At 32.4% G+C, this 20,069-nt stretch overlaps 1 protein-coding gene across 2 annotated transcripts in view; it reads right to left on the bottom strand.

The window, feature by feature from the left end:
• LOC118185249 (caskin-2-like) overlaps positions 1-20,069 on the bottom strand; it is a 658,017-nt gene that overhangs the window by 223,469 nt on the left and 414,479 nt on the right. For both annotated transcript variants that reach the window (XM_085825792.1, XM_085825793.1), the window contains one exon: positions 706-800. In XM_085825792.1, coding sequence (XP_085681918.1) covers positions 706-800 — 95 coding nt within the window. The remainder of the gene's footprint in view (positions 1-705; positions 801-20,069) is intronic.

Raw genomic sequence — 20,069 nt, 5'->3', positions numbered from 1 at the left:
TAGGGGGCTCATCAATTTTATTTAAAATTTTAAAGAGAGTTTCTTCGTAATTCAAAATTACCACGGATAAAGTAGATAGAATTTAAAAGTTCGACCAACTTTAACGTCGCAGAAGAACCAAGACTTGGGTAAAATTATGAAGAACAACAAGATCAAATCGCATACAGGATTTCAAAGTCACTAATTAGATCGCTTAAAAAATAATAATAAGGCACAGGAGAAACATTTAAACGCATATAAATAAACCCATGCAAATAAAAAACTTAGTAAAATTTCATTTTAGGAAACCGGAACGCCTATTCTTCTAACAAGTACTGCTTTAATTTGGAGATCAACCAGCAACGACAAAACGCCTCGATTCGACTTTAGGTAACGAAAGATACAATTCATATGATTACAGTGTAGTAATTGGGAACATGCAAGATGCCATAATAGGTACTAATCGCACATCCGATTCACAAGCGACATCGCACGATGATAACATATATAAAGCAGCTTCAATACTTGTCCTAAATCTCATCTTAGAAATTTAAAATGGTGATCATCAGATGTAATAGGTAGATATTTAACGACGTTATTGGGTTTCTTATTCGTGTTCACGCAATAACCCCCGTCTGCCGAATGCTATTAAAGATATCAAAGCATGCAAATGGGTTCAAAAGTCTCACTTAAACAAGCACAATGCAAATAAAAAAAAGGTCTTACCGTGACTTGCTGTCCTTCTTTTAGAGGCAGACAATGAGGATCGTTTGGGTCGTCGTAATCTCGAATGGCTCGTGCTTGAACAGCATTGATGATTTCTGAGGAAAAAAGTGAAAATATTTAGTCATCCAATTATTTAAGTGAATATATTAATAACATACTAACATAGTTCTAACTTTTCTAATTCCCTGTCTTTTTTCCTTTTCCTTTTTTTTTTTTTTCCCCTTTTTTTAAAGAAAAGGAGCTTCCAAATATTTACAAAAAATAAAATAAGTTTAACAATATGTAAGGGATCATCAAATTAAGCCAATAAAATAAGACAGAGGTTTGGGATTACGTTATGAAGTTATAAGTATTAAGCAGTATGTTTTGAAATAATCTTTTAGTGCAGCTATTAGCTAATATACGCACTGGAAAGCATTACAATGCCTCTATGTCCAAATCACTAACAGCACAGCCTACTTCAAAATGGTATTCACGCCCAATCCAAACAGCCAGTATTAACACTTGCAATTGGTCTTTCTTCTTATCAACTACACTGCAAATTCTTCCTTTGTAACTGAGTTCTGATGCCATCCAGACGAAGAAATCCAATACTGTAAGATTCGGGCTTATAGACTGGGTAAGAAATGGATCGAGAGTAAAAAAATTATTGAATCGATATATCAATTAGAAAAGCATTGAAATTTATAGAAAATCATCATGTATTGATTAGAAAATCATTGATTAGTCTTACAGTATTGATTAGAAAATCATTCAACCCACCGTTATGGAAAACGAATGTTTAACCCATTTTATAAAACGGTTAAAAAGTCCAATAGTGAAACATGACGCGACTGGATTCATCAACATTCTCAATCTGAAAGAAGGGTGATGTGACACTTGGCCACATGGCAGTTCCGCATAAATGGCATTTGCCCACATCATCGCTGAGGAATGTGAAATTTTCTAACAGATGTTACCAGTAATAAACAGCAAGTGACTCTTCCCAATAGACCGTCAGAAAGCATTAATTGATTTATTGCCAGACTTTTCTTAAGAAGTGTCCCTTGCTACTCTGAGTGAGCCCCACAAGCGAACGAGCGGTAAAATCGCTGAACAATGGTAATTCTGACCCGGGTTTAATACCGCGAGCACGAGCTGACTGCACGAGCATTTCCTGCTTTTCCCATGTGTAACATATATACGAACCATTTTCTCTTAGAAAGTCCTCCACGAAGGCATCCTTCCCCTTGGGGCAGGTAGCTAGTCTTATAAGACTTTATTTAATTACGGCAAAACTATACCAAACCTCCCTGTTGTGCGAAAACCCGACTGCATTTGAACAACGAGCCGATTCAGAAAAGGTGAAATGATTTTTTTACCTTAAATGCTATAGAATGATAGGTATTTTAAAGTGTAGCCTAGTCCCTGGTCTAGACATCGGCAACCTATGACCTGCAGGTTACCGAGTGACCCACTTCCATAATTTTAAGCGATCTACTTCAGTTCAGAAAATAAATTATATTATATAAAAATAAATTATAAAAGAATATAAACGAACACTTGAAGAATAATAAAAAAAATGAAAATAAATAACAATAAAATTTTTTATTAGAAAGTGGGAGTAACGAACAAGCACTTTGTTTTTAAATAATAAAAATTGCAACATAATTTCATGGAGAAATCGATAAATTTGGCATGCCGATCCCTAATTCCCTGACAGACATCTGGCAACACTAGTGTGATTCTCTGAGACTGGTGCCGTCTTTGCCGTATTCAACTCAACCTCAAACCTCCTACTCTAGGTGTCTCTTGTGTATTATTAGTTGTTACCAGAATTATTTTTGGAACTTTTATATAAAATGAATTTCATCCTTAGTGAAACATCTAAAGATAATCTATAACCACTGTGGGTATGTATGCATTATTGTATGCATCTATAATTATGCATACTTAAAAACTTTAAATTTATAAGTACTTTCTGTTTCTTTATTTAAAAAAATAATATGCATTTACATGTTTTGAAGGTGTGGTTACATGCTTTGAAGGTTATATGTGGAAGTTAACATTTCTCACAACTATAACATTCTTGCTTTGCGTCAACGATTTCTTCGAAAACATTGGTCAGGATTTCAAAAAAAATTTTATCGACTGTGAGTTTTTTTTTTTAATTATCTTTAATTACGCTGAAATATAATCGATTTTGTAGCATAAAAATGAAAAAAAGGTACAAAAAGTTATTTTTTAAAGAACATATAATTTGATTATTTTTAATATATGTAAATTTTAATTGTACATTAATTTTTTCGGGGGGGGGAGAAGCTAAAAATACTCATTGCTGCGCGCAGTACAGATTACAGTATTATGTGGATGACAAGATATTTTATTTTAAATATATTAATATTTGGAATACAACATAAAAGTAAAAAATACATAATTAAGAATATCGAAGTAGATAATATAAAATTTCACGCTTATAAACCAGTTTTAAAAATACTGAACTTTAAAACGTGTTGTATTTTGGGGATTATTTGACATTCATAAGGTACCTGCCTCCTTAAGGTATCTATCAGTCTTTAACACATACATAATATAAACATTTTGTTGAAAACTATTTTGTGCAGTCCAGTAGCTTAACATATTGTAAAATAAAATCAATACCTCATGTCGCTGCTCCAATTTATGGAAAGATAATTAATTAAGAAAATGTGGCTTGGGGCGGAATTGCCACAGGTAATCTCGTTTTTTGAACTGTGCGCAAGTGTTTATGTAGGCAAAGAGCCATTAAATTGGAAGGGAGAACTATGTTTAGATACAAGTTTTGTCATTTTTACGAAATCGGGCGTAAAACCTTCTGTTATTCAATCAGATACAGAAAAAACTTAAGCTTGAAGCTTGAAATAAAAATATGAATGAATTCTTAAATCAGAATTTCTATACAAATACCTGTAATAACAAAAGATTTGTTAAGTTGAAAATCAAAAAATCTTTGAAATATTTCTTTTATTGAAGCACATGCAATAACGCAATTTTGAATAATACAAACACTTGATCAGCCTTCTGTTCGAAAAAAAATTTTATGATATATCTGAGAAATTTTTGAGCGCTCTTTATCATTTTTAATCTAAATTATGCAGAATTTCTGTTTTCGGTTAGAAAACGTTATACATAATTGTCTTTCTATTTCATTATATCTACGACTAGTACAACCTTAGAAATCTAAAATTATGTAAAAAAATAACGTTAGATTGGCTCAGATTTTAAATAAAATTCTAATATCTGATTTCGACAACTTATCCGATCCCTATTCCGGGATTAGCTGAATAATAAGGATTGGCTGCTTAGGATCAAATTATCCTAAGCAATTAATTATTCATGCAGTGAACCAAACTTCTGCAACATTTTAATAGAATAGAAATCTTTCAATTGTATAAGGTTACAATTACTCTGCATTAACCAGTTATTTACAATTTCAGCCTTTATTATAACTTCCCCTTTCCGTTTTCTCTCCAGAAATGTAAATTAGTTAGACAGCACTTAAGCTAAGCTTTCTGGAATGTAAGACAGAGTGTGTTTTGCCTCTCGAGGCCTCGTTGTATTAGTTCTGCGACTCTTGGTAAGTTTGCAATTATTCGACTTCGCGTTATAGTTGCCGTCATTTGCACTGTTATGCCACCGATAAGTTCTGAATCGAGTTAAACTGTCTAGTACCTGACTATTGTATTAAATTTTTAATTTTTAATTTGACTGTTACTTTAAATTGCATTGCCTCAAATGGTGGCTGATCCTTTGAGCACAAGAAGTGCATTTATATTCTAAGTTCTGTTAAATAAAAAGGTTTATTTAAAACTTTTTCAACGCCCTGTAGTTCATTTCAGACAAAGCGATTATCCGCTTAAAGTCTGTTAGGAGAGTGATACTAGTTCATGCTCTTAAACAAAGTCAAACTCTATAACTGTTATAACAGCACTCTACAATAAATTATTCGCAGTGGAAAAGATGAAACGTAAGTAAATATTATATTTCAAAAGTTTAAAATAGTTATAATTCAGGTAAGTCAATTGTTTGAAATTTCAGATTTCCTATATCCGGCTGTCAGCAACTAAACTGCTGACTGCAGAGGCGTTTCCTTTTATGTAAATCATACATGAAATACATCTCTGGTACATAATTAGTTAATTACGTCTAAGAATTTCAGTACAGGATATGAAACAGGAAATTTTAATATAATAAAGAAATTTTATTTCTGATATAGATGATAGTGCAAAGGTAATATGGATTACTTGGATCCAAACCGTCTAACTGTACTACCTTTATACTATCCCAATAATTATATCAGAAATAAAATTTGTTTAAAGTATAAGGTATTTTTCCCGCTTTCTTAACGAGTTTTCGTGGCGTAGCGGTCTGCACGCTCAGAGCGTAAAACTGAGAGGTCCGCGGTTTGATTCCCGGAGAAAGCATTGCTAATTTTTTATCCTGCCTTCTTCTAAAAAAGTATATAATGTCTATAGTGGCGCCCGAACTAAAAGGGTGTTAGATGATGATTCCCCTCACCCAGGATTTGGCAATTGCGTTCCCTAAAAACACCAGTCCCCCTTTAAAAGGAGAAGGTATTTCTCCCGCCTTCTTAGAGAGCCTTCATGGTGTAGTGGTCTGCACGCTCAGCGAGTAATTGAGAGGTCCGCGGTTGGATTCCCGGCGAAGGTGTTGCATATTTTTCATCTTGCTTGCTTCCGAAAAATACCTAATGTCTCTACAAAGGAATACCAGCATTCAACGATTTTACTGCTCGGCCGCTGACGTGCATTAGGGAATTAAAAATTCTAACATCTATATACGTAAATTACATTAGAAAAAGCATTATTATTACTGACAGAACGAAAATAATAAAACTAGCAGCCGTCGGGAAGCATCTGATTATTATAACTAAAGTAAATATTTTTCATCAAACCGATTGACATTATTAAATTAACATTATTAAAATTTGCAGGATATGTAAGTTTTGTCGTGGGGCTGATTAACAACTTCTGCTGAATTTCTGTTGTTGCTAAGGGCGTGATTTTCTTCGTTAAATTAAAAAAGCCTTAAACAGCTATCTATTTATCGTATTCTTAAACTCAATACATTCCACTGCTAACAAAAAGCCAAATGTTTCCGCTTTTGTGCAACAATAAATTAAAGAATTTCTCAGAAATCTGGCTGACATGCAACAGGATAAATAAAACAAAAACTGCTACATTTTCCAGAAATTTTATTACCTTCGCACGTGACAAAGACAACAATAATGTAATTGGAAAATGCATCTAGAGTTCAATGGCTGCTCGTCTATCACTCAAATAAAACAAAACAACACATCAGCATTTAATCTCGCTAATTGCGAACACCTATTGTTCCCAAATTAAATCGCGAACGTAAAAACACTGAAAAAGACGGAAGTTCATCTCCTCCCACCAATTTCACCAACCCAAGGGCTTTAAAAAGAGAAGTCGATCGATATAACACCCGAGTTTACTTGGCAAAAATGTTGCCGGTTGACGTTACACATAAAGAATGGCGTAAACGTGTAACTCGAAATCCTTTGGAGTTTAGCTGTTAGGACCACTCCCTCTCCTTGTTAAAGCAATGTGGAGGTGAAACATTAATCAAAAGATGTTTTCCTTTAATAAATAAGGGAAGGGAAATGATGAAATTATTAAAAACGAAGGAAGGAATTGACATTACACAAAAAGACACGATTCTGATATTTACCGGCATATGAGCAAATAGGATATTAAAAGAAACTACCCTCATTTCAATAAATTAACGATTGCTATTACAATCTCTCTACAACTGCATGAGTTGTTTATTTCTCTTTTTCTCTTCATATTTTAAGAAACTTATCTTAGTCATATAAAAAATTAAAAATTAAAATAAAAAAATCAATAATAATAATAAACAGTTTGTTCGTGAAGTCCCCCTCGATTTAGAACAGGTTTAAAGGGTTAAAATTTAATATGGTTTATCAGTAGGAATTATCGATAAAGATAATCTAGATGGAACAGCAAAACACTTTATACGGTGTTACATGAATATACATTTAGACTTATAAGAAACGCTATATACTATAGTCTGTATCATGACTTCTTGCTGATTAATTGGATACTCATCTTGACTTTTATAACTCTAAAAAGTGAACAAAATAGGTAATGTAATTATATAAAAATATTTAATGTTTTTAATTAGATAGAACATGAATTAAATGCATTTTAATTTAAATCAATCAGATAGCAAAGCAAAAAAATGATTTAAGAACTACGTCTATTGCTTTCAAATGATTTAATTTCTTAAATAATAATAGACAGACTGAATCTGAAAGAATAATATCTTACATCTTTTCGAATGGCAGCAGATTCGAATCAGATATATCATAAATTCAATGCATTTTTACTTACATCAATCCCATTAATATGTATAAAAATAATATTTTGAAGATATGTATCTATTCTTTTTAGTTTATTTGTTAATTAATAGCAGATATATTAAATTTGAAAGAATATCCCTTACTTTTTCCCGAATAGCAATAGATTATAATGAAAATGAAATCACGCAAAACCACATTTCGAGATTAATAGCCCCTTCGAAATAACAATGAAAATAAACAGTTTGTTCATAAAATACGCCTCACACAGATTTAAAGCAATTTCTTTAACCCTATACATTAAATAAATAAATAAAATAATCTAAAATTTTAAGATTTTAACGGTCACCCAAAAAGGTTTATTAAGGTTTTATACGCTCTGGTTAAGTTTGCATTCTACCAGTCTGCGTTGTACTCACTCTTGCTAACCTTAAAGGGGCGTTAACCGGAAGGGCTAGTCTCGAAACGGCATTTTGCGTCGAATCAATAAAAGCGTTGAATCACTCTTCAAATTATTGCCAACAAATATTATCGCTCTCTATTATATTTAAAGAAATTAAATAATGAATTATATACAAGAATGTGTGCATGTTTTTCGCATTGTACAAAAAAAAAAAAAAAAAAAAAAAAGTACCTAGACCCATCAAATTTTGAATAATGTAGTCCTCCACCGGAATATGAGCACTTGGAAGCTCAGATTTTGAATTTCAAATTTGTTTTATTATCATTTCATATTTTGCAAAACTTTTTTTTCAATTAAAAATTTTGATTGAAAAACTCATAACGATTTCAAAGCCAGCAGAAATTATTAAGATATGTAGTTTTTTAATATTTTTACGCCAAAAAAGCGTTAACCCATATGCTCTCGAAACGTGCGTGTAAATATTTGAAAGCTTTGATTTATTTGTCTTTGATGAAATTATTAAAATGTATTATATAATGAAAATTTGCATTATAAAAAAATAGGGTAGGAAATTCGGTTAAGTTTCAGAAATAAACAGAAATACTTTTTTGTTTTTTGTTTTTGAAAAAAATAATTATGTCTTTCCCGCGTGGAAAGAGACGTGTTAAATATACATCGCGGTGAAAAGATGTCAGCAATTAAAAAAGCTTCAGAAATCAACACTGTACCTAAACAATCTAACTGGGAACAAGAGACTGTTACTTTATTCTTATCTTCCGAAACTAGAAGAAGAGTGATATGCTACTTATTCAAGAAAACCAGAATTTATCATTGCTATTTTTTTTAATGTATTAAGACTCTTCTGCAGCATAAACAGAATGCAGTACTAAAGCAACACGAAAATTATCAACTAAAAATCAACTTTAAAAAAAATTCTTCTAAAAGCAGTAATGAATGAGTGGAGTTACCATATATAGTAACTATCGCTTTACATCTTTAAATCCCACTCAAACCCATTTTATAAGAAGTTAAGACTTCAGGAAAACTAGTGTTCATCTACCATTTAAGTTGAACAGTTAATTTTTTTCTAAAAGTACTATCTTGAAAGCGCTCAATCGATTCGCCATTGCGCAAAACGTCCTATTTCAAAGATTTCCCAGGTGATTCTTAACGAAACTTTTAACAGAAGTTTCCAAATCTAAACTTCTGCCATCGTCTACTCAGCCGACAGTGACAAAGATACAAAACTTAAGCAACAGGACAACTATCTTAGATCAGAAAGCGTTTCAGTGTTTTGGAAGGACTGCGAAACAAAATTGGTTCTTCTTTCAGATGCTCCCAAATTTAATTCCAGGCTATGATTCATTAGCGTAATACTACTCACTAGTGTATTCCATACGTCTACTAGAAAATGACCCTAAATAAATAAATAAAATAAAATAAATTCGAGAGGGGGAGAGAATTCCTCATTTCTTATAACTTACGTTTCTACATTCTCAACCGTTCACAAATATATTAAAAAGGTACGGATAAATGAAAAAGTTTTACGGTATTTTCTCCCTCTTTACTGCGTGCCTCAGTGGTGTAACTGGAAAACATGTCCGGCTAGCAATCGGTAGGTAGGGAGTTCGAATCCCGGCGAGGGTCGCATCTGTATCGGACAGGGACATCTATTGAGTTTTCTGATTAAAAAAAAAAAAAAAAAGACTGAAACGCTAAAGACAACTTTCAAGAGAAACTGATAGTTATGTATCTAACAGTTATGCTGAAATAAAGATAGCTCCTCTAAAACTGTGATTAATATGTAAAAGGACTATTACATAAAAACCGGAGACATTCAAATTGTAAATTTCCATTCTTCCTTGCGTCTGCGTAGTGCTGAAACCGAAGAGAAATAACTGCAGCTGTATTTAATCTCTTGTAAGATGACAGAGTTGTGTATCGGCCTCGTGGCCTGTCCCCGCCATCTAGATGAGTGCGCAGACGAGTATGAGCGACGATGACGAGTGGAGACGTCTAATGTTCTAATGATTATGATTATTCTCTTCTTTTCTTATCATTTTTAATTCATGTAAATAAATCGCAGTTTAGTAATAACTTGATAGTGATATTTTTCCTATAGCGATGATTTGAAGCTTAAGGAGTAGCAGAGACAATAGTAAGGACGAACGAGATTCAAGTTACAGGAAAGTAGAAATGAAAATATCTTATTAGATATTGAAATGTCAATTATGTACTCTTTTTTGGAAAGTGGGTTTCTTTTGAAGAAGTAATATTCTGATAGTTACCTATAGTTCATCATTACTTTTCACTTGCTATGCTCTTGTTGTAATCGTGTCCTTCGGAAATTAAATTATTCACATAAGTTTCCCGTCTCGAATTTAAAAAGATAAAAATTAGTTAAAAAAAAAAAAAAAAAGAGGGGGGGGGACATAGGGTATGTAGTAGTAGATAAATAGATATATAGAACAAAAATAGGAGATTCAGGCGAAAAATATAATCATTTACCCAAGGCAATAAGCATATTTCTCCCTTTACTGACTTTATGTACACTAATAATAGCGTTACAAAGCAAATGCAAAACTAACCAATACAATTATAACCCTTTAAGCAAACTGCATAGTTTCAAGGTCGAAAAAATACCAATCTTATTTTCCAAATAAAAGCGATTAAGAATCTATCTAGACATGAGTATAGTCGTTAAATTTTGCTTAACATCCAATATTGAAAGAAAAATACATTACACTTTTCCTAATGCATCTGGAAAATCTCTCTGAATTTATCACAAAATTTCGCCTTAACGGAATCCTGATATCTGCATAAATTCTCACTTTATCTAATCCTAACAACAAAAACCACTGCAGCAGATCCTGCGTACAAGGACGATAAGAAGACTCCAATAAATACAAGACAGGACTTTGTGCGATATTAACTGCAACCGCTGATCCGAAAACGATGAATGGAATATGAAGAAATCTAACGAACTTTTTTCTTTCCTTTCATAAAACATCCTCGAAATGGAGTTCTAAAAACGAGATAAAATGTACATGGCGGGCATTTTTATTTTGAAATGAGAAAGAGAAATGGCATCCGGTTAGAAATGTGAGTGGAGTATTAGAGAAAAGAAGTTAGTCTTTCAAGAAAAGATTAAATTGAGCTTTCATACTTGCTGACAGAGGCTAAAAAGTTCTGAGTGATTAGAATAGAAAAGATTTCAATAACTACCAGCGAGAAAAGGCACAGAACTCTATCTTTTCGAAGAGTAACAAAGAAGAATTTTTGAAAAATCAAATCTGAAAAGAAATGGATTAATAATGATGTAGAAATGTTACGAAATCTGTGAAAATTGTGATGTTATGTTATGAAATCGTTGTTAATTTTATTCGCTAATTCAGAGGTTTAAAAACTTAATCGATATTTTTTAACTGTAACAAAGAATCTCCCCTTCCCAGTGTTCCGTACGAAGATAATAAATTTAAAAAAAAATAAGAAATAAGGATAAGATAATAAATAAGGGAAGCAATGCATAAGTACTTGAAAAAGGGGTTGGAAGAAGAAAAAAGGTTATTAGCACTTGCTTTAATTGATTTCTTCGATTTACTTTTGCGTCGTAACACTTTTGTGTCCGAATCGCATTTCAAATAAAAGTATGTTGTCGCCAAATGTTATCGCTATTTATTATTTTTAAAGAAATATTATAGCAAATCTAAAAAAATGCATGGCAACACTTAATACGCCATCGGGAGTTCTACAGATATGCTGTTTTTAAATATTTTGCGATTTTCCTGTTAAATTTTATGTCGCATGCGAAGAAAGTGATGATTAATGTTCAATGAAGAAAATGATGCTTAATGTTCAATAAATAAAGTTAAAAAGGTAAAAAATTAATAATATATTTCTGAAATACTTTTTGGCAGACTGATATCTACAGTGCAGATTTAGCCTGCTTATAAGGTATTTCTCCCACTTCCCTAGCGTGCCTTCGTGGTGTAACGGTAGCACGATGGGCCGGTATTCCAGAGGTCCGTGTTCGATCCCCGGCGAAGGCGGTTGCATATTTTTCATCTTTTCTGCTTCCAATTAGCCTAATGACTACATGCTGACACATATTAAAAAGATATAAACGGAAGAGCTTAAGTTTAGGGAATCGTTTATAGAGGCAGGTTTTAAACCGGGTGGGAATTTCATAGTTTCAAGTTACATACCCGAGGGGGATTTCATAATTTCAGGGAGAATGCGGTCAGCCTTTTATCTACCTGTTAAACATTTAGTTTTATTTTATGAATATAAAACACTATTTTTATTCAAGTTTTCGCATTTATTGACATTTTCTATACCAGGGGTTCTCAACCTTTAACCACATGCACTCCTTTCACCACTGCTAAAATATCCTTCACTCCCTCCTTTCTGAAAACTAAAACATAAATATGTATTTTTTTTCAAGATGATTTTTCAATGTGTTTTATAAATTAAACAATAAAAAGGGAAGAAAATGTTGATAAATACCGAAATTCGAATAAAAGTACCTTTTTATATTCATTAACTGAAACTAAGGATAAATAAAAGGCTAATCGCATTTTCCCCTGAAACTATGAAATCCTCTTAAGGGGGAATTTCCCTGGTCCACAACCCCTATACTATACATTTTCTTATTTAATATATAAAACATATTAAAAAAATCTAAAATTAAATAAATATTTTATGTATTTTTAGAGTTGTAGAATAGGTGGGAGTGATCGTCTAGCAATGACAAGTGGGGTGCATGGAGCAAAAAATGTTGAGAACCCCTGATTTATAGCGTCTTTGCATTAATACTTCATAAATATTTTTCGTACCGCTAAAGTGATTAAATGCCCATTACATACAAGAATTTAAGAATGACTGCGACTCAAATAAACGTTTTTACGAGATAAAGACACAAACATTTACAGATTTTTAACGATTCAAGAATGACTATGGCAGATAAATTCCTTATGTTCAAATGTCAAGCGTTATACTTTCAATGGTATGTACACATGAGAAAAATCTTTTATCTACAATTCTGAAATTAAACAACGTTACCATCAGTAATATGCACTTATGTACCAACATGAGAATGGCTTTGCAGTTGCTGAATACCATGTAATTTATGACGTATACCACGCTCTAGTCAATAGAATGCCTTCATAAAGAAATTGAAGTCAAAAACTCAATAAAATTGCAACCGTGCCTAACGACATTCCATATCGCCAATATCCACATCAGTTTGGCGACTGCTGCCCACAATCGTACATACATACCCTGGGGAACAAAATTCATGCCCACGTGTCTGCCTTCCCACAGGCAGTCCCCTCGACCGCCCTCGCGCTGCATTCCGGGGCGGCGGCTTTTTGCGGACACTCTCCCCATGTGTCTGTGGTCTCACGAAAACAGAAATGGCAGAAATCACATTTGTTTGTTAATTTCGTTACAGCTTTCTGTTATAAGTTTGGGTATGAATGAACAAAGTTTCGGGGCAAAGAAGCACGACCAAAACATGAGTGGGTATTAAATTTAGAAAAAGGCGTGGTAAATTATTTTTCACCTCTTCCTTCTTTATCAAAAGTTTTTAACCTTGAAATAAAACAAAACAAAAAAAACAAAAAATTAAAACTAAGTTTTAAAAGAAAAAGGTCTAAGAGCAACACTTTAGGTCTTATGAACTCAGCTTCCACACGTTTCTTAGTTCTTGGATTAGGCATGTTGTAATGAGAAAAAGTAATGTAAACAAAATGTTCTTATACAAGTCAAAGCGAAAATTTACAGGCAGTTGAATAACATAAAATAACAAAATCAGAATCTCATCCTCAATTTTAACACAAAAAGGAAGAACAAAATGCTGTCATCTATGAAATAAAATATCAGTTACAAAATACAGTTAAAAACTGTGCGCATCTATCTATTTATTTGCGGCGTTATCTCCTCCGGAACGGCGGGGAGTTGAATTTCGAGAAAGGTACCCATACCCACGGATTCCAAAACTGCATGGGAAGCCATTTCGACCATTCTCATGTTCGTACGACTTTAATTAGCGGAGATATTAATTAAAAACTCTTAAACACTTATTTTCGCACTCATTTTTCCGAGTGGCAACAGTCTCGCGCCTTGGAGATAAAAATGCTTTATTTCGAAAAGTGTTGCTACTGCTCGCTTTCAAAACGTAGTTTGTTAATAAAAAATTTGTAAGTTTTACAAAGTATGAAATAAAAATAACATCGCCAAACTTAAGGTCATATTCTGACGGTGAAGAAAGCACGCGATCGTATGTGACGTAACCGTATGTCGAAAATTGTCCCTTAATGTCAGTATTTTAAATAAATAGCTACTGTTGGCAACGTTTTTATTTCAGGTTAGGATAAATGACACAATATGTTATTGTCACGTGAATTATTTTATTAATATTGAGAAAATGCTATATTACATTAAGTTTAAGTCATGACGTCATTCGTATTAACTTGAAGTGCCAAAAGTTTTTGTTTCCTGGTTCGGCAATAAAAAAAAATATATTTAAGAATTGGTTGTTACTTGGAAAGAAAGAATAAACTAATTTCTTTCATAATCCAAACATTTTTATGCATTTTCTTTTCAGGGTACATAGAACTTACAAATTTTGCTTTGGCTGCAGCCCGCTAATTATAATATAAGATAAAACAATTAACATTTCAAAAAAGTTATTTATATATGAAGGCAGAAATGTTAATTTCCAAGTCAATAAAAATATGCCACGAATAAACCTTTTTTTAAGGCTGGGGGATTTGTTTTACACAGCGCTGGAAAAATACGATGGCTTTGCTCTACGCGAATAACCTCTAATTAACTTTCCGCAATTTTAGGACCTTCCCCTAGACCAGTACTTTCGAGAACATTCTGGCATGTTATAACCACTACTATTAATACAGAGTTCGCGCCATTTTTTAGTCAGACTGCTTCCTGCTATCCCTGCTATAAGACCCTGCGCTGCTCTGTCCATTCTTCTTCCTTTTGTTAGAATAGTTATGACTTCGAAAGCCTAAATTTAAATCATTATTGGATATATAATTTTGGAGAATCTAAAAGAATAATGATCTGCCATTTGAATTGAATAAATATGTGGAATCAAAACAACTAACTTCTTCTTTGTCGTCATTGAATGCCGCTTTACACTCAGCCAACACAATGTCAGGATTTTGATGCCAAGCTTCGTCATCCCTCTGGTCTGACTTCCACAATATGACATATATATATATATATATATATATATATATATATATATAAAGTGCTTGTAAAGTTTATCGAACTGCAAATAAATTGCTAGATTACTGACAGGGGACGTTTTTTAATGAAAATTTTAAACCTATATTTATCAGCGACTTTGAATACTATCTAAAGCAACATCGTAAATTTCGCTTTTATTAACATCTTGAATAAAAGTGCTATCGTTTCCGGTATGAAAATTCCGTGTCCTGGGGTGTTACAAAAATCGCTGCCATTTCATTTTTAGAAAGCATTTGTTCCAAGTCTTCAGGGCAAGCGATCCAATGAAAAACAAATGCAGAGTAAGTGTTTAATACTTATGTCTTTTCTTTATTAACCCTTTCCGGCACGCTACCTTTTAAAGTCAAAGTTTTGATTAAAAAAAAAAAAAAAAAAAAAAAGGTAGGCAGTCTAAACCTAGAGGAGTATACAAGTAAATTTTTGTGAAGGTAGCACTTATCGTTTTAATTCTGTGGATGTGCCCAAAGTGGCAAACTGATTGAATAGAGCTTCGAAAAAGTGCTGAAACGAGCATTGTTGTCAATGAACTGACCGATAAAATGCGGAGAAACAAAGAATACAGACTCTCAGTTGTCCTAGATTATCGGTGAGCCCGGTCTGGGCACACCTAGGATTCGCCGTTTGATTTTAGGCAAGATTTCAAAGTAAAAATTTAAAACTAATATAGAATAAGGAGATTAGCATACAGCCAAAAAATAACAGAGAAATTTCTTTTCAAACAATTCCTTTTATACCTTAAAAAAATCTGGAAGATTTCTTTTTTCTTAAAAAAACTAAACATGGCTAAAATATATGGACTGGTTTGTGTTGAGCTGCCATCTACTATAAATAAAGAAGGTTCAGAGTAACCTATAGTAACCTATAAATCCTTTTTCATTCAATTTTTCTGTGCATACAGAAGGAAATTTTTAGGTATGTCGAGACCGGACACAAAGTGCCGCAAAACGTTAAACTGCTGAAGAAGTCTTCATGTTACTTTAATTTACGGCGCAGTAATATGGAAGCTATTTTTCCCTCTACTGTTCGATATTGCTATTTTTAACGCACATCATTTTAAATGTATGATTGTACGTTCTGGATCTTTAATTTTTCCAGATTAATTCTTAATCCAGTGGGCTTTTTGTCACCAATTAGTTTTAAAATGTTTCCAGTGTTAAACTGAAATCTGAAAAAAAAAAAAAAAATTTTAATTTGGAATTGTTATATTTTTAATTTTTAAAAAATAATATTCTTCTTTCAGAAATTAGATTGAAAATTGAAGTTTTCCAAATTTCACTCTTATTTTATCATTAAATTTAATTTTTTAATATAAACGACAAACTTCTAATGCGCTCAAGTTTACAGGAATTTTAAAATTGTTTGTAGAATATTCAGAATAAAAATGTAATAAAGAATATGCATGCATTTGTTCGAAAAGTAAAAATAATAAAAATTGTGAAAGACATGAAAAGCAATTATTGAAAGAAGTCAGCATAAATAAGCAAAATTTTTCACACGATGTACTACGAAATTTATAAAGTGGAAGTAACGAATTATTATTTCAAGGAAAGAAGACACGGAGCTTCGTTTTTAAAACTATCAAAAAACAGGATAAAAACATCATTCCACATGCTTCCTTGACGTCAATTTAAAACAGGAAACATGTAATACTTTTACTTCTACCTGATAGCTGAAATAACAATTTGATGTCGAATGGATCTACTTTAAATATACATTACTTTAATCTTCTTACATATTTTGCTCACTATAAACATAAGAGGAAAAAAACATAACGGAAAGAATGTGGATGGTAATACGTTATTATTATTTCTGATTAGAACTACACTTTTATTATATTATATGTCAATGCAATCTGATCCTTCTACAGATGATATTAAAAAGAGAATACGGAAAAAAATACACTAATAGGAAAACGTATTTTTATACTATCAAACAAAAATAATTCAAACGCAATACACTTATTATTAAAGAAATTCCTCATCGTCATAACAATACGCATCATTTTTGGTATAGCATACTAATTATGAACAAAGTATTACATTTTAAGCTTTAAAAAAAAAAAAAAAAAAAAAAAAAAAAAAAAAAAAAACATATTTTACACGAACACACACACACACAGACCCCCCCAAAAGCCAAAGATACATTTTTTTAACGTTTTGTGTGTTACCTTTATTTATTAAATATCATGTTCTTTGAACTTAAACCATAAAATTCAATTCAAAGGCAATATCGCAAGATAATTTTAAAATGAGCATATCTTTAAAATTTCCAATACACAGTCTCGCACGCTGGAGATAAAAATATTTTTTTTCTTTTTTCTTCTCCCACTCGTAGTGTTGACATTACTCGCTTTGAAGTCGTTGAGTTTGTTAATCAAAAACAAAATATGAAATCGATAATAAAACAAGGGTACTTTTCCGTTTCGCCGGCGCAAATCTCGCCAAGCAGACTTTGTTGGCGACAACATACAGTATACACATAAAAATTGTTAATTCTAAGAATTTTTTTTTTATTTTGAAGGCATAAACATTTTAATATGGTTTAAAATTTTGTAAAAAGCCAATAAATAAAGACAATAAATTTGTAAAAAGACATTAATTTAAGAATTTACTATGATTTCATGGTTCAAAATCCTGATTCGCCGGTTCGTATCACATGACCCCAAGTGATCTCATCTCACGTAAACTACGCTACTAAAATCTAATTCGCTCAGTAATTATCTACATTAATTTCAAGTTAAATCTTAATTTGGAATACAAGTTTAAATGCAAGAATTATTTCAATTCGTATGAATAGCTTACTCAGAAATTATGTAAAACCGCAGTGCTTTACTTCGCTAGTGCATTCTCATTAGAATTGATGAATTTAACACTTGATTTCACCTTCGGATGAGCGGTGTAATTGCGTTCTAATTGACTTAATTACCGTGAATTGTCTTAGGGGATAAAATTTAAATATTGTGTAAAGATTCTATATTATTGTATGCCAGTATTGAAAGAAACAATCTGATAAGAAATGGCTTAAACTTGTTTTGAAACTGAGGCGTAAAAGGTTACCAGCGAAGATATTCCGTCTGGCATCAGTTAAACCATTATTGGCGACTTTATCGTTTGCGCCGGCAAAACGGAAAAGTACCAAAACAAGTTTCAAATTCCAAATTAGGGCTTACAGATGCCTATATTCGGTGGAAGATTACATTATTCAAAATTTGGCTTTAGATACCGTTGTTTTATCTCAATGCGAGAAACATACATACATTTATGCAGATTCTTCATCATTTAATTTCTTTAAATATAACACAAGGCGATAATATTTTGTGGCAACAATGTGAAAGGTGAACCGACATTTATAGCGAACCAACGCAAAATGCCAAAACAAAATTAATAGCCCTTCTGGGCTAACGCCCATTTGGCTAAAAAAAAATTAAGCAAATCATATCCACATGCTCCACCTTCAATAAAATATCACAACGTATATTACCAAAAGGCTAATAAAAATTAACTAAGTGTATATAAAACCCATAATGTTAAAAAGAAATAGAGATACTACCACCACAATAGTTTAGTCTGTTTCCAGAAAGGAATCACTTATAAAAGCTAAGCAGCAATCTACAGAGTAAACACAAAGCAGTAAAACCTACATGCAGTGCTTCATAGCTTTTTCAGCTTATTATTATATTTCGCATATTATTTAAAAGCAGAAAGCCAGTAATTTATATTGTTGGTAGGTAAATGAAAACATATCTAACCTACAACAAATAACATGTGTAACATGTTATATTTATTAAATGGTATATGGTGGTATTTTACAGATATGTTATAAGTTTTTGAATTAATGTTCACGACAGATTTAGCAGTTTACAACATTTTTTTAATACGCCAATAAACATAAAATACTACAACACTCCATTAATTACTGTACTAAAAAATTCCTGTATATTGCGCTGTGGCAGACGAGAACGAAAGAGCGTGGTAATTTTACGGCAGTTGTACTCATGTCTACAAAACTACCGGCCAATTCGGATGTCACAAGAAAACGTTCTAATGTGTCCAAAGCGTGAACACTTACTTCCTGGCGAGTGGGTGGAATGATATTGCCTTCACCTTCTTCTGGTGACTTTCTTACTCCATAGATCTGATTTCACTGAAGCCTAAATGACAACATCGTTACCTGCACAAACAATCTTATCGAAACTAACACCAGAGTTCGAATAAAGAATTGTTCAAGACACATCAGTCGAAAGAATTTTAAAGAATCAAAAAAGCCCATCTGAGCACAGAATTGCACTTGTTGAATTACTGTTAACGTGATGATCGCAGTTGTTGAGAAACACTACTCTTGCTGGCTGTATTTTAAAGAACAAACCATATTCTATTCTGTGAGGTTTTCAATTAACAGTGACAGAACATTTCTGAAAGCAGCCCTAGCAGAGAAACAACAGGAAAATAGCATAAATAACTTAGAAAGTTCGCATTAAATGAAACACACATAAGCCATTACAAAATCTATTTATTTCGATTCCCTCTACCTGAATTTACATTTTTTAACAGATATTTTCCCAGCGTTTTTGTTGTTGGAGTGGCGTCTGTAGCAGATTTTGAAATATTTTAAGTCGTACGATGAAGAGAGAACTTATTAGAACCATTAACTAACAATAATGGCTGGAGTGACGGAAGGATGTAAAACTCACAGGGCAGAAGATAGCCTGAATTTGCTGTCTAGGAGATGGAAAAGTACAACTCGCTTGATGGTTAAACATCACTTTATTTTCAGGACATAAATCATTCTTTGGAAGCATATTCTACAGACATCACGTACCACAATGGGTGCAATCTGTACTCCACAGTTTTAAAGACTCAAATCCCACTGTCACAACATCTGAGGCAGCTAGTTAATTATATGCTTCTGCAGCGACAGCAGGAGCGAAAAGTGATGCGTAGAAAGTAGCTGCAATATTTATACTCGGAAATTCTTTGTCAGAGTTCTGGATAGCGACTGAAAAAGAGTTTCGCAATGAAGAGAAATAATGACGCAAAATGGTGCAAAACACATTCTTGAAGAGAGGATTTACTTCATTAAAATTAAGAATTTAGCGGTCTACATGCGAATTTGTCTCTCCTATTCAGGGCTTAATTTCTAAAATTAGAAGTACCGGAGCCCTATGGAAGACCGTCCGCAAAGAGGAACAAAAGTAAATAAATAAATAAAATGGCTATTAAAATATTAATAATTTAAAAATTAAATAGTTATTTATCATCAAAGTAATGATTAATTATTTAATCGATATTAATAATTAATATTTGTCGATTA

The sequence above is a fragment of the Stegodyphus dumicola genome, chromosome 10, assembly GCF_044657685.1.
Source record: "Stegodyphus dumicola isolate Sdum_Otavi_A_Nest chromosome 10, ASM4465768v1".
Lineage (NCBI taxonomy): Eukaryota > Metazoa > Arthropoda > Arachnida > Araneae > Eresidae > Stegodyphus > Stegodyphus dumicola.
The sequence above is the reverse complement of the archived record's forward strand: the minus strand, read 5'-3'. Positions and strand labels throughout refer to the sequence as shown.